The 16,564-nt window shown below is 45.8% G+C and overlaps 1 protein-coding gene across 3 annotated transcripts in view; it reads right to left on the minus strand.

The window, feature by feature from the left end:
• Positions 1–15,181, minus strand: part of LOC106650978 (transcription factor Sox-5) — a 46,495-nt gene extending 31,314 nt beyond the window's left edge. For 2 of the 3 annotated variants that reach the window (XM_014369302.2, XM_014369298.2), the window contains exon 1: positions 14,470–14,678. In XM_014369302.2, the coding sequence (XP_014224788.1) occupies positions 14,470–14,486 (17 nt within the window). In that variant the 5' untranslated portion in view covers positions 14,487–14,678. The other variant, XM_014369301.2, reaches the window with a different exon arrangement.
• Between the last annotated feature and the right edge of the window lie 1,383 nt (positions 15,182–16,564).

The following is a 16,564-nucleotide window of genomic DNA, read 5'->3' on the forward strand; positions in this document are numbered from 1 at the left end:
GCTGGCGCACAAGCGAAAATCCGTGCGAGCCCAGAACGCGCTGATAATAATGCGCCCTGGTGCGCGCAAAACAGCTCGCCGCCCCGCGTCGGAGAAAACCCGAGCTTGCTCGAACGTTCGCTTTGACTTTTGCGAGCGACGAGATTTCGTCAAGTACAGTAGTCGACGTTAAGTGGAATTGGAAAAATGCACAAGACCATCTGAAAATTTTCCAACCTCGATCTTGACGAAATCACAAAGTAAAAATACTTAAGTAAAAACTTTTATTTGGAAAACATTGCTACAATCTCGGATCAATATATTATAATTGTGCGAAGCGGAATTTTATAGTGAAGCATTATATTATATTATCCATATTTATCTGGGTTACGCGCTATTTCCGTGAGCACGTGGAAGAATCAGTTCCTCATTAATCTTCGAAAATATCATTGTGAATCAATTTCTAAGCCAATGGCCATTGTGAAATTTTTGCACAAAATATTAGTTCGAGTGTCCAAAAATAGTCGTCATGGAACGGAGTATGCCGATGATCTTTTTAGTTCCACCCAAACTACTTGTTATTTCTTTTACAATTTTTTCTTTTTTTTCAAAAAATAAACAAATTGATTGAATATATTGTTATGATTCTTTTGTTTTTTGTTTCAAATTTATAACGAAGCATCAATTCAATATTATTAACGAGACTATAGTTTTCACTGTACACGAGTCAACCGGCTTTTGCCCGCGACTATTTCTCAATCCATTACTCATGATATCGTATTGTCGCGATGTATAATAAAAAAATATAATTTGCAGAAAAATTAAAAGTTCCGTGACTATTTCTATGGCCTCGCACGAGCAAGTTCACATATAAAAGAGCCTTAAAAGCTGCCATCGCGGGACTCATGAGTGGTAGTTATTGTTGGGATTATTGCGGATAATTTGCGCTTGCGACGAGGTCGATTGTTCGCAGCGACTTGGGTGAAAAATGTCCCTGGTCCATTTGTCAGCTCGAGTCCGAGATCCTCCTCGAGTCGCAGAGGAGTAGTTGATCCGACTCAGCGAGAGAGCCGAAAGCGAGATAATACGTCGCGCGCGCGCGCGCGCACACACAACAAGTTGAATTGAACGAGCTCTCCGGCTCTCGCCTTATTACGCGAGACTAGCCGGAGAGGCGGCACACAATAGGTGCCTTTGAGATTGAGTGGCACTCTTAGAATGGCCGTTTTTTGCCTTTGTAATGCGGCCTGAGGAATCAATTGATCAACGCGTGCTGCGCTCGCTTGTTCGCGCGCGCACGCGGTCAATGGCAATTTGCGCACTCCGAAATTTGCGTGTACACGATGTGTATAATGAAAGCCTCGCTCTATGTAGTCCATGTATAGTCTGTAAGAAGTCCGTATATAACACAATATATCGTTGCAGCTTTGAATTTATAATACACACGCACACACACACACCCACGAGGTTCGAGTCGAGCCGATAAATGCGTGTGCTGCGCAACGAGGAGGACAGAAACGTCGGCAGCAAGAATCGTTGCAAGCGCTTGGCTGGGTGTGCGAGGCTTTCGAGAAGTGGAGCCATGTGTTCATTGTCAGGTTGCGGTTTGGGCACTATACTCTCTCGAGGTACTCGTTCGCGCGGATACGTACAACGAAAGCTCGGGGTCGCTCGCTGGGCGGCCTCGCTCTTTTCTTATTTTGCCTCTCTGTGTCTCGGCTCCTCTCTGCACGCCGCGCGACCTGTCTATCTTTCATGCGCCTCTTCCACGAAATCCGAGATAGAAAAACAATTACGGCCTTTGTCGTGGTTTTTGCCATACGGCCTTCTTTGAACTCGCGCAGCCATACACGCATATATTAATCATCGCAGTGCGAAGCTCGAGCGGGGGATACACGATTATACAGATCAACTTCCGTAGTGCGCGATCGGCGATGGCAAAAATTAAAAACTCTCGGCTTGGCCTGAGCTTTTTTTTTGTTCACCGTTGCATCGGCAAAATGAGAATTAAATTCTGTGTATAGCCCAGCGGAACACTGGTCACGCACGCACAAGGTGGAATGCACGAGCTGAAATTGATTAGGGCGCGCGCGATGGAAGGAAGGAAACGGAATAATTCGCGTAAAAGCAGTAGCCGCGGCGGCGGAGTGAGCTCGTGTTGTAGCGAGGATGCATCGTCCGTCTGTTTGTCTGTCTGTCTGTCTGTCTGGCTAGCTGGCTGGCTGGCTGGTATAGTGTATGGTACAGCTGGCAGCGCGCAACTTAATTTCCTCGCGCGCGCGCGAGCAACGTACATACGTACGAGCCGGCCGATGAATGCCGTTGTGGTACTGTACTGCACATCGCAGATAGGCTGCATCCAGCGAGCGAGAGAGAGCTAAACTGTATACAGAAGCAGGTTATTATTGCGCGCGCGCGCGGATGAATACTGCATGCTCTCGCGCACAACAATTGCCTTTTCCCAGTTCCCGGACTATGGGTCTTGGGCCAGTGTATATACAGTAGCCGAGCAAATCGTGCGCAGCTACCAGTCTACGCGGGAGCCTCGCGTAAATATGAACGTATATCCTATAGCACGAGTGTATTTTCTTCCTCACGGGGGCCATTCATTTCTCATCATGCGGCCAAAGAACATTGCATCGCATTATTCTCATCCTCCTCATTTTCGTCATAATCATCGTCCGAATGAGCGGATACGGACATGATGCGGCGGCAGGCAGCAACAGTAGTGTAGGCTTAGGTAAATAAGCAACGTGCTTTGTATAAACATCTGAAATTCGTAACTTATACTCCTTTTTCTTCTATTACAATTGCAGTCTAAATTATTTCATATATAGTAGATATAAACCGATCTACAAAATAAGCAGAAATAGTAGCAAAAATAGAAAATTCGTATGAATAAAATGACGAAGAAAATAACTTGAAGCTCTGCTATCAGAAGACAATCCTTTGTCATCTCTTTCTTGGTATTATTTTACAAGAATTAAAGACACACGCAGGAAAAAAAGATACAAAAAAGGGGGAGACGCGTCGAGCGCGTTGATGGCAGATATATAGTCGGCCTGAATAAAGTCGCGCATCGGTCTTACTTACACTCTTGCCGTTTGTTTATATACATCATGCTTGTACACGATAGCCAAACGCAAGAGCGAAAAGATATTCGTGGTTGGTATTATTGTAGCGCTCTTGCCCAAGTACAGAGCAACGGTAGCAGAATAAATAAAAAGACAAGACATTAAGATGAGAATAAAGCAAGAAAGAGAGAGAGAGAGAGAGAGAGAGAGAGGGCGAACGCACACATAGACTAGTACATTGGATTGTGCTGCGCGTAGAGAGACACACACATACACATATATGTAAAGAGCAAAAAAGGGCGAGCGAGAGAAAAAGAGAGAGAAAGAGGAGGCCCACTCGCGCAAAGAACAGACTGGTTCATGGGAACAAAGCCGCATCTGGAACGCGTTAGCGCAGCTTTCGCCGTAACGCCGAGGCCAAGAGCCGAAGAGCTAGTAGCCCTCTATAACAAAACGATCTCTCTCTCTCTCTCTATGTGCGTGCGTGTGCTGCTGTGCAGTAAAGTACAGTACAGCTCTACATGCGCCGCGTGCGTAGGTGAAAGAAGACCGAGAGCCGGCAGTATATCCCTTTTGGCTCGTTCCCTTTCCTTCCCAAACATATATACTGGAATACAGCCCCTTTTGGCCCCGGCGAACAACGTAGCAGTACACGCAGCATCAGCCTGAAAATCCTATACCTCTGTGCGAGGCTGCTGCTTCTTTTTTAGCTTGTGCTCAATGCTCGCCAACGCTCGGCTCTCTTTGCGCAACAAAGCACCTTACCCGTATTGCCCTGATACACAGAGAAGCTCTGGGCGATGTACATAGCTACCACTGATGCGGCATCGAACACTTGCGCCTCCATTATCTGACTGTGCCTATTTATGCGCATCAGACGTTCTACCGTACTGTACGGCTGATGTTTGTTCGCGAGGTCACTTCGTGCAGGAACTCTAGCGCTGGGCGATATCTTTGGAGCAAGTGACGACGCAGGAAAATGTTTATCCGAAACAAACTTACGCGACTCAAAGTCCGAAACCTGCATTCGTGTAAAGCCATTAAAAGCAGGAATAATACACTACCCTCCTCTCTAGATCCCTGTGGGGCAGTTATTTTCGTTCCTCGCGCGAGAGTTCGGTACACACGAGAGCTGCTTGACCATACAGTGCAGATCGGAGCACAGCTCGACTTGTGTGCCGATCCAAAGCGGCTAATTTGCGGTCGATTTAACGCCCAGAGGGTCTCTTCGCTGCAGCGGAGCAACAGCAGTGTGCATTAGTAGTGCTCCCGCGTATAAGCGAAGCATTGTTGCGGTTAGCTCTCGTGGATTCGAGAGAATAGCGTGTTGCCTCGCTTGCCCTCGCCCCGCTGTCTTGTGTGCTCTTGCATTCTCTCAGGATCTTCTTACGAATGGCGAACAATAAAAACTAACGCATTATGTTCGTGCACGATACTTGGAGCAATAAGTACTCGTCAAATTTATGGTCGATGCCGTCCTCCTCAAGGTCGTACGAAAATTCATATTATACTTGTTGAAGCTCGAGTCCGTCATGCGCGAAAGGTCGCGTTCCGTTTGGAGTCGAATGCGCAATTGGTCGATAAAACGAGCTAATAATACAAAGTAAAGCAGTGCTAATAAAAATAATAATAAAAGTCACGTCGTTTACGCATACATTATAACGTTTATGCATATATACGTCAACAGCGTATAATACCCACCATGCTCGGATGCTATACATATGTTACGGATGAAATGCCATCTAATGAGTATACAATTTAAATGATGATGATACGCGCGACTCATGCAGGCGTGAGTACGATTGCGTGCGTTATTGCTCTGTTGTGTAAACTGTAAGTGAACTTGAGCGCGTTATATGAGCTGCGAATAAACATCTCGTTTTTTTTATATATTCGTTTATTGTGAAAAACTGAAAATCATTTTGCATCTCGGGGGGATTCGGTTGGTTTATTCATCGGGCCTTCGTCGCCGCGCTCGAGTCTCGCTTAACTAATTCCAATGGCTCATCGCGCCGACTACTACTCGTAGTAGCTTACATAAAGTTATGATTTAACAACGGTGCGCCGCGATAATATAATATTATAAGCACAAAAGTGTCAAGGTTGCAAACCACCTTATGCACCTTCCTTATCGTCGCCTTCTTGTTTTTATATTATTATAAACTTGTCTCTTTTATATACCCGTGCCGTGCACGGATTAGACAAGATAATTGCTGCCCTTGTCTCGCGTGCTACTACAACAATTAGCATTTCATTATCCCGTTCGGCCTACGTACATTCAGCAAAAAAATATATTCCATTTTGAAGGCATCCTCTGTTTACTTTACGAGCATGAGAAAATTCCGACACAAAAAAACGTTATAATTCCACAATTCTGCTGAATTGTTTCTGAATCGTTGAATTGTTACGAGGCGCGAATGCAAACGATATATTGCCTCGCTGCATATTAATCACGTGCACGTATGCAAGCTGGAAGTAAAAAATCAATAATACGTGTTGTCATTTTTGTAATCACGCGCATTATGTAAGAACAGTTGAATCGACCAAGCGAGTTTTTAATCGCGCGCGTGGCTGTATATCTCGCGCTGCGTGCAGTGGTGGCGGTTGTGCACTTGCAGTGCGCCGCTCACAATCCACTTAATCAAATATGAAATAGGGAAGTGTCGGACGTACACGCGGTTTCGCTATGAGGCAGTCGGAGAAAATGCTTGTCGAGTGTAAATTTATCGTTTCGATGATTGACTAGAAATGTCGACCTTGACCTCGGAAAAAGAACAGCAGAATCGCATTGATAAAGGAAAGTTTTAGTTCTCACGCGTAAGTACTATCGACGTCTGCGTCGTCTGACTTTCAGCTGCGCCGATCGATTCGAAGGAAGTCGGATCGTGACAAAGTTTTTCCGGCGATGACTTTTTTAATTACGTAAAAAAATTTAATGCCATTTTCGGTCATTGTATGTATTTTTTTTGTGTCTGGATCGACACCTTGCGTCTACTGGGAACAATTTGAAACCGATACGTTTTTGAGAAGAGGAAAAATTAACATGATATCTTTCTTTCTTTAAATATAAAATCGACAAGAGATTTATAAATGATCGAAGAATCTAGAGTTGCATCCGATCACAAAAACTTTCACAAGGAAAATTATCATTCAGTATCCACTCAACTTTATGCGCAACGGTACAATAATAATGAGTATATGGATGATAAGATTTCTAAACATTAAGACATCAAATGTAAAAATTGTCTCTTAAACATCGTCATTTGTAACTATAGTGATTAAAATGGCGCAATTTCATAACGATTATTAGTTCATTCTTTCTATAATGGTCAAGATTTATCGCATCGGACCGCACCATTCATGATTTCTTAATTGTGTATCAACATTTTTTAACGAGCTCGGGAAACCTCTATCCGATTAGATGGATTTCCTTTCCTTTGACATTAAAATGAACTCGGTAAGAAAAAAGATGAGGAGTGATAAACGAATGACGAAGTTATAGTTTGTTGAAAAAAAAAGGAAACAATAAAAAATTTAAATTGCTAAAAGTCAGCGCGAGAAGAACGTGAATCACGACATGAGTGGAATTCCTCGGGCAAAAAATCTGCCAAAACATCGACAAACAATCATCTTCTCGTACTATAGTCGTACGTTATCTGTTACACAAGCAAGTGTATTAAGATCCAATGAATCGAATCGTCAGAGCTCACGTAGTGCGGTTGCACGAGTCGATCTTCGCACTTTTTAATCGCTTTTATTCAAATTCACATGATGCGTAGTGCGGCTGTTTTACTATACTCCCTAAAATATAAACATGAGTAAAGTTCGTGGCGCGCACAATCTCGGCCCACGTTAGTCAATATCCCCAAAGATGTGTTATTTATATAAAAAAATTATGCAATTAAAATCTATTACGATTGCCAAAGCGACGATAAAACGTCTGTTTCTGAATGCTTTCTTGGCCCCGGCGCAAATTATTTACGGTGTTCGGAAATTATCAACACACTCACACAGCTCTCTTTCTCTCTCGGGCGGCTTCTCGGGCTTCCTGACGACGCGATAATTTCTTATGAATTCGTGTTCGGAGTCACGTAATAAGACGCAAAAATATCGTAATATTTACAATGAGCCAGAGAGCGCGAGGCGAGCAGATTAAATAATACAAAGCGAACTCGACAACTCGCGAGATATGGGGAGCGTTACTGCCAGGGTATATAGCGCGCGGTAAGCGAGAGAGAGAGAGAGAGAGAGAGACTCGGCCACTCATTCACTTGTTGCGGCTATTTTTGATTTTTCGGCAAAAGCCGGAGTCCCGAGTATATATCATAAGTCGCGCGGGCTCACGGCAGTAATCTCTCAAAGATGTACAACGTCAAAGTTTCTTGTCGTTCTCCAGCTGCTACCGACTTGCGACTCGAAGCTTATATGTTTCTGCCTTGGAATTTCACTCGAAACCCATTACACGAGTATATATAGCAGAGGGAGGGAGAAACCGTCGATTTAACAATGGAATTGTGTCATCGCCCGAACGGATATTCCGCGCGCGCGCGCGCGATTCCACTAGCTATATCGCGCAACTGCGACGGCGCGGGAGGGAAGGACCGCGCAGTAGTAGCGCTTGGACCGCCGACTCTTTTTTTTTCTTGGCAAATATACTGCTGCGGGGGAAAAGAAGCGAAGAATAGCGAGCGAAAGAAAGAGAGAAGCTCGCGAGCGCTAACCCATCACTCTTTTTTACGGCTGCTGGTGTGTGCTATTTTAAAACAACAAAACAGTGTTTATGCGTGTCTCTCTGGGCAGACGCATGCGCTCGCGCCACAGAATCCAGATGACGAAAGATAATGGGCATGACTGAGAGAGTCAGATATATAGACCTTTAGCGGGCGCGAGCAAGGGGGATGCGAAATACGTATAGAGGAAGTTGAATTCTGACGAGAAAACGCTCCGAGAAACGCGAGAGGCGAACGGATTCTCAAACTTGTGCTCTATGGTAATTTCTTCGCTCTCGACGCTTTTCGACTTCCAAAAGCAGGCTAAATAGCGCTAGCGCAGGCACACAGTCGTCGTTGGGAAACAATGAATTAGTGACACGTCACGTTATATATGCGCGCCGGTTCTCGATATTATTTTAGCCGCCATAACAATGCCAGCGGCAGCTTTTAGCCTTTCCATATACGACTCCGAGATTTGAGATCGCGCACACAAACTATAATACGTTTATAGAGAGAGAGAGAGCAGAATCAAACTTTATCTTATTTCTTCGAACGACTCGTTAAACTCCGCGACTGAACTCTATTAAAGTTTTGATTTTTTTTCTTCTCCGGCAGCACGAGTCGTGCGATCGCGCGGCGGACGAAAAGAATGGTCCGCGCTCTCATGCGTCTCGGCCGCAGTAGTACGTGCTAATTATCTAATCGCGCTGCCTCGAATTTTTCGCGATTTTCTATAAAACAAGCCAAGAAAAGAGTCTGAAAGAATGAGATGATAATATTCCATATAATACGAGAGATCGAGCGATGCGAGTATGAACGACAGAAAGAGGGTAAAAGTGGGGGGATATGTATACGAGAGCGCAGCGTCACATGCGTACGTATAGCATCGCAGTGGAGAATATACACGCGGGCACACGCACACACGCGCCCCAAGCATAATATGCTTATACGACGACGCGCACACCAAGGCAAACACACGCAGTAGTAGTACGTACTGCGTGATATTCGCTTGGCTAAAACTGTCATAGAGACGAGCGTTGTGTGCTCAATCTGAATCTCGACTTCTGTACTCTTAATTATGACGTTCGTAAATATATATATTTGCGGATTTAAGCTGCGTGCGGCGCACACAGCAGCAGCAGCAGCAGCTCCGAGCGCTAATAAAGCACAATGGTATTTTCATAACTGTAAGCTGCGTAATCTCGGCAGCAGCAGCTCTTGGAAGCCCCCAATTGAAATGTCCCAACTATTCAGGCTCGCGGCGAGCGCGCTATCGTATACTGAATTTTGTTTTTTAGATACGCTCAAAGACTCAACGATGAAGAAGTAGAGATAGATAATAATGATCAGCGTGACTCCTTGTATTCGAGTACCATAGACAAGAATGATGGAAAAAATTCAAATCACTCGAATCAATTGTTCTAACGAGCTCTGCTGTTCTTTTTTTATCTAAAATGTAATTTACGATTTATCTCTGTCCCATGAAACAGTTTAATTTCTCAGATTGACACATGGCTACCATCGTTAAAATGTTCAAGATTTGATAGAGCTCCGAGAAAGGATTGACGACGAGGTTCAAGATTGCGCGGAAAAATTGAATTATTCCGGGAGATATTGAAGCAATCGGAGGATCGAGGGTGAGCGCGCGGAAATACCGCGAATAAAAATGAGACGAGCGCATTACAATTACTCGCGCAGACTCTGTTGTGTTTAGATCGGATAATAAAAGGGCATTTTTTCCAACCTGTCATTAGAGTACAATCGATGTCAAGATAGGACACGTGCAACGTCGCGGCAATTGTAAATGCAATACAGATCTCTACATAAATAGCGTCTGCGTGGCGCGGACATATAATAATGGATGTCTACATATAACAGCGAGCTTAGAGAACGCTCGAATCTATTGTAGCAATGTGAAAATGAGCGAGTTGTTGAAACGCATTCAAGCCTCACTAATAATGAGGCAGCCACACACAAGCTACCTCTCTTACTCTCTGTATCTGTCTGTTTCGCTCTTAGCAGCGCAGCGCGTATAGCACGGCGCAAATACATTATGTACGTGGCCGCTGCGCGCGTACATACGAGAATAACAACGAAATTTGGCATTGAAAACGAACAAAAGTGCACCTACAGCGTCGTCGCCCGTCACATAGTCTTTTTCATCGTTGTACACACATAGAGCAAAGATTTCACGAGCGAGATCGAAGCAGCGAGATCTAGCCGAGGGTTAAAGAAAGAGAAGAGACCTTGCCTTGCACATGTGCTATGTGTACACACTCCGCTGTTGCTGCTGCTGTTGCCACGCCACCGCGTTCACAATGGCTGCGCTTATATATTTATACATCTAATATGTCTATATACTATACTGACACGATACAAGAACACACATATAATATGTATAGTGTATACACATGCCCGCTACATATATGATACAACGTACTATAACAGAAAAAAGCAAGGGAGCAAAACTGAAAACTGAAAAGGAAGCTCACACTGTATAAGCGTCAGACTATATTGCTCCTGCAGTCGTCGGTCGCGCCAGTCTCGCTATTTTCATACGAATCTTGAATTTGAGACAAGGCACTCCTTATATTTTTACACATGCCAAGCTATGCTACGACAAGTAGTGGCGCACAAATTAAAAGAATAAAAAGCCATCGCTCATTATCTCTCCAAGGAGTCAGATATTGTCGCGCTGGTGGTATCCGTAAAAAGTGGTCTTTCTCTCATTGCCGCGGATACTGAACATGTATTTTAGAACGGCAGCTGTTCTAGTTGCTCGAATCATCAATACGATAAGACGGGAGTGTTTTGTTTCCCATACAATTATGGAAAAGTTTAAATATAACGGCTATTCGGAGTGCGATGCATGCTCCGAATTTGATCGCCGCCGCCGTGTGCATGTACTTAATGGTTCCGCTAGATTGGCATCTCCGATTACATACCAAGCGCAATGACGGTTAACAATCGAAGGCCCAACGGAGGGGGGGACATGTGTTTCGAGAACAATGATTTTTCTAAAATTAGAAAGTCTCTTAAGAATCTTTGCCTTCGTTATAACCTCACGGATTTTCACATGCAAGTATAATTATAAAATTATCGCGACATAAATCGACTCCCACTATCCACGCTTACTTGTCATGTAAATTTTATAAGCGCCATCGAGATTCTAATCTATACAAAAGCTATAAATGATGTGATTTTTGTTCAGGTATTTAACGGTGTCTCTTAATCGGACGGCACTTGCGTCAGAGTGAACATTTTTTCCCAATCTCCTAATACGTAAATCTTATATCAAAGCCGTTTATTAAAGTCAAAGAAAACAAAAATCCATCGATTAGTTTAAATAGCAGTAGCGATGTCAGGTGGAAGACGGAGAGCGAAGTCGGTGAGTCATAGAGGCGAGAGCCCGACTGGTTATTAGAATAGATTAGCGGGCCTCGGAGACGAGTCGTTTAAACTTTAACGACGTACGAATGACTATGGGCTCCGTTTGTGCGATATGCAAGTGTGCGTTGGTGCAACGCGAGGCATGCGAGGGCCGAGAGAGAAAGGGTCACTGGGTCAAATGCACTGCTCCTCGTCGTCGACGAACGTTTACCAGGAAGCAGCACGAGCTACGCTGCGCGTTTTCGCTCCCTCCTCGTACAGTTCGTTGCAGGCGATGAGCCGTGTGCGTGTTTGGCAGGCTCGACTCGCCGCGCGTCCCCCTTTGCGACCTATGCCCGATATGCCCCGATCCTATACATGCACTGTACACGCTGTTAGCGCCCCTTGTTGACGCACGTCGTGACAGGGCTACACTTGTAAGTACCTATGCTCACATCGGTGGCATTCGTAGAACACGCAGTATAACATAGGTATATAAATGCGCGTCGATGACAATTGCTTAGGCGCGTTGATATATAGGCAGATCTCGTTGCGGTCGAGATCTCGCGAGCGAGACGGACGATCTGCACCGCGTGCTGCCGGGCTGACGCGCCACCGCAGCATCCCCAAAATGTATTTTAATCCATTTGGAATTGTAACGGAGATTATTGGCCCGAAATTTTTCATGCGTATAAAGTCACGAACCAAGTTGCTGCGGACTTGCGCATCGGTTTCGAGCCATAAACGCGCGCCCGTAGATCAGGCGCGACGTAATGCGGCAGATGCGCGCATACTCTTTCGAATTACCGCCAGCCCTGGAATCTCACCCGGTCGCGTACATCAAAAGTGATGGCTTTATATTGTGCTCGTGCGACAATCACGATTGGTATTCGCAGCCGTATTGCATGTAGGTACTACTACTGTATTCATGTCGCATAATTGTCCGACATTGATATCCGCAAGTGCAGAGATACACAGCAGTCGTTACCGCGTCTTGTAATCGTCATTCATCGCCGGAGGATCGAGACTAATTTGCGCATTGATACCGATTCCATTGAAAGCACTCGTGTGTATACACGAGCTCTCATCCGAAAACGTCGACGACGACGAATTGCGAACCCGCTAAATTTACTTCCTTTGTGAATTATTGAAAAATGACAATGAGCGGATGGGCTTGACACGCGAGGTTAATATAGAGTATATATACGAGAAAAGAAGCTGCTGCTCCACCTATCGCGCGTGGATAATCACGTGGAAAACACTCGTTCGGAGCACAATAAAATTAGAAAAAGAAGAAAGTGCGTAAAAACTGCTTTTCTTCTCTCTCTCTCATTCTCTCTCGAAAGTGGCACGCTGCCAGAGATTTTAATTAAATTTAGAGTACTTAAGATGTTGTGAATTTTCGACGCTTAAAGCCAAAGCGGGAATTCGGACGGTAGGCAGGCCGCCCCGATGATGCCGTGTCAGCTGTTACCGAAGCGATTAATGCCTTTTGGATTTTCTAGTTTTCGCACTTGTGCAAGGTGGCAACGGTGCGAAAGACAACGACAACGACAACGACAACGACAACTACTTTCTCGTGCGCACGAGACTCCAAAATCTTCGAGCCGACCCGACTGTCAATTTAATACATTACATGTGCAAGGTAGAATCGACAACCAACGTACGAGAGAGAGAGAGAGAGAGAGAGAGAGAGAGAGAAGGAGATTAACATCGCAAGATCACGTTTATGCATGTACATACGCGTAATTGTTGACGGACGACGCGATGTTCCCGGAGAAGCGCGCAATGATCGAGCAGAGCTAAAGTCGGAGGTGTGACAAGTAATACGCGCAATAATCGGGCATCCAGATTTGTTTCGACTATTGTATAATATACAACGTATTATCGTCCGTGGTAATTTAACATCTTGATTCGAATTGGCGTGGCCCATAGCGTTGGCGTAATAATCGACGAAAGAACGACAATGACTCGTAGCTTTTTTTTTTCTTTTTTTTTTTTCCTTCATTTAATCGTCTCATCTCCGAGAAGACACTGGGCTTGTCATGACTGGTCGCCTTTCGCAGAATTTCGTATCAATAATAGCGATCGTCGATATTTACACAAACTCGTGCGAACAAGTGATAGGTCGTCCGTATACAGCTGGATAGGATATGTCGTATTATCCATCTCGCACAGGTTATAAGCTTTTGTCCCGAGAAGCTCAATTTGGTGAATAATGACTGAAAAGGCGACGCGCGAAAAATACACGTACTGTATACCGTATATAAAGAAGCAAAAAAACAAGTTCTTTACTTCTGGACTGTACAGGTGCTAGTGTCTAGCGAATTGCTCTCGACTCTGGAGGCGGGAATAGATATACAGAGAGAGAGAAAGAATGAAAGAAAGAAAGAAAAAAAGAGAGAGCTCTATTGTACTAGTCACACGGCTGACTCTCGTAGTCGTCCCCGTATTCTTTATATGCGAATAAGTTAATCAGTTAAATTGAAATTCTATTTTGACCAGGACGAGCCGCGCCGCTGCGAGTATATTATGAGAGAGACTGGTGTCGTCTTCGTGCAGGTGCCGCCCGCGAGGGAGCATACGAGCAGCGCACACCGAATTCGGAATATTAAGTATTTTATTAAAATTTATTCACACGGATGAAAGTATCAATAGGCCAAGATTCCGATCCGCCGATCCGTGTGCCGAACTGTGCCGAAGTTATTGACAATAATGTATATATTTATGTGTGTGACTTGGAATATACGTATTTCAAATAAAATGGCATATCTTTATGACTTTTTGACAGTAAAAATTTGCAGTGCTCGGCCGGACCGCTCGCTTTTAATCTTGATTCCCAGGGAAACATAATCGATTCTTTTGTTATTATAAGAAGAGAAGCGAGGCACTGATCGCTGTCAAGATTGGGGGGAGAGGCATTAACGTAACATTTTCATCGTCAATTTATGAATAGAGGGAAAGTAAAGTCGTTAGGATTGAGAAACGAGACGCGGCGCTACGCTGGTTTCTCCAACAACCAAATGGTCACTGTACAAATCAAAGCAAGTGCGATTATAACAATGGTGTATTTTCAGCTTTGAAACGAAATTAGAACGGCCGTAAATTAGGATCCTCGAACAAGAGAAGCTTTTTGATTTTATTTTTTAATTGGAAAAATGATCGCGCGTGCCCCTGACTCGCAACCGACTCGCAACTGCTCCGTTCTCCGAAATCGCTACGTTATTTGCCTACTCTACTGGTGCAAGAATTGGTCGCATGCATCGGTCGTGTCCGTCTGTTGTGTGTCCGACGAGTTCGTGCGCGAACGCGCACGAGTCGTGATCGGAGCTCACCTGGATATTGCATTCATATCATGCTGCTGCTCGTCTGCAGTGCGCAGCGAGCTCCAGTCCTCGAATCTGCGTAGGGAAATAATTGCTCCGGCTTTTGCGCCTCTCGGGGCTAAAAGAGTTCACTATAAAGTTCTACGATCTCTCCCACACTGTCGCTGCCTCGCGCTGCTCCTTGAGCCGCAGAGAAGATGGGCCAAATGAAAACTTGGCCTTACCTGGTGTATTATGTATATCTGTCGTAGCCGAAAAATCGATCCAACGTGGGAGTGATGCGTCCGCGCACCCGATGGGGATCAGCTTTCTCAGTCTGCACCGGTCGCCTCAATTACTCATTGCGCCTTCCGCGCGTAGATACGTAATTGCGAGCAGCTGGCAGTTATCAATGACACATGCACCGCACAGTGATACAAACGAACAATCAGATGTATATCAATCACCACAATGGACCATTAAAATCGAAACTGCCGAGCTTTAAAGCTGGTGGCAGTTGCGGATTACGAAACAAACAACAATCGGGAACCAAGTGGAGAACAACCGTGTACTGCTAGTCAATTGTTGTTATTGTATATAGAATCATCAACGAGGTACACATGGACACACACATACACAAACACAGTGCCAATTATTATTACGATCAGGAGAGATGTTGCTGCGAATGTCAAAACAGACTCGGTAATTCCGCCGCGACAGATCGCCGGATACACGCGCGCGTTCTAGCAGTAACTGACTGAAAGATCTGTTCTGGCGGCCCGGCACTAGCTCTCGGGAGATTCTCTCGCTCTCTCTCTCTCTCTCTCTGCGAAAAGCGCTGCGCTGTGCTCGGTGGCGAGAACGCAAAACTCGAGTCAGTTGTTCTCTCTGTGAGATGCGAAGCCGCCGACACCGCCACCGCCGCCGCCGCTGCTGCCGCCGTAGCCGCTGCTGCTGCTGCTGCTATTGATGCTGCTACTGCTGCTGCTAGATGCGCACGTGCGACCTCGGAGTGGGGGTCCCGGCCGACCTGCCAAACGAAACGGCAGCAGCAGCTATATGTATGTTTATGTGTATACGCAATACAACGGAGAGGGGCGCCACCAGCGCCACGACTGCTGCTCGGCGCAAACACAATGAGCCAGAAGCAGCAGCAGTGCCAGTGGATTATCTAGGTGGCAAGCTCTGCACAGCCTCGGCTCAAGCTAGTGCTCACACATACGCCTGCACATACATGCACATACGAGAAGGAACATGGTATTGTGTGCTCGACGTTTCGCGCGCGCGCGCGCGAGAGAGAGACAGGCTGACGTCGACGTCGACGACCGAGCCAGAGTAGAGCGGCTTGCCGAGGACGGAGAGAGAGAGAGAGAGAGAGGCCCCCACCGGCGGCGCTCGGGCGCTAGGGATCGCGGAGCTGCTCCCACTGCCGACTGTGTACACAGCGCTGTGTGCGTGTGTCTGTATGTGTGCACGAGTCGGGAGGATTCGCGACTCGTCTCTCGGCGGCCTCTCGAGTAGTCGCGCGTTTCATTGTCTACGCCCCTCGACCTCAGCCCCGCCCAGACCTCCTCTCTCTCTCTCTCTCTCTCTCTCTCTCTTGGCTCTTTGTTCTCTCTCGCACTCGCTCTCGTTACGCTACAGTAATGCTGTCCTCCCAGCGTTTGTGTAATATCTATGTGCTGCTGCTTCATTTTCAGCATCAGCTCGACTTGGTACCTTTAAAGTCGAAGCAGACGCAGCCACATTCGCTGCTTGCTCAGGATCGACTTTAGCAACATTGTATGTGTGTGTGTGTATGGCAGCCGCACATTAGAGTACATGCGGGTGCACTCTCAGCAACTATATACGACTACACGCTGGCGCGATTCTCTCTGTGCTGCTGCTCGGTCGCTCTTTTGTGCGCGTCCTTGCTTTTGCCGAACCTTGCCACACTTCCTACTGGACCTTTTTGTTTCCTTTTCCAGCTGCTTATCTCCTCTTTTTCCCCCTTCTCCTTCCCCCTCTCCTCCTCTTCTGTGTCCCGCACAACTTTTACCCCATGGTTTCCTCCTACGCGATTCCCTCTCTCCCTCCTTGGCCATTCTTCTTCCGAGCTTTGCCGAATACTAGCGGCTTTGGATCT

The sequence above is a fragment of the Trichogramma pretiosum genome, unplaced genomic scaffold (genome assembly GCF_000599845.2).
Source record: "Trichogramma pretiosum strain Unisexual culture from Peru unplaced genomic scaffold, Tpre_2.0 scaffold3, whole genome shotgun sequence".
NCBI lineage: Eukaryota > Metazoa > Arthropoda > Insecta > Hymenoptera > Trichogrammatidae > Trichogramma > Trichogramma pretiosum.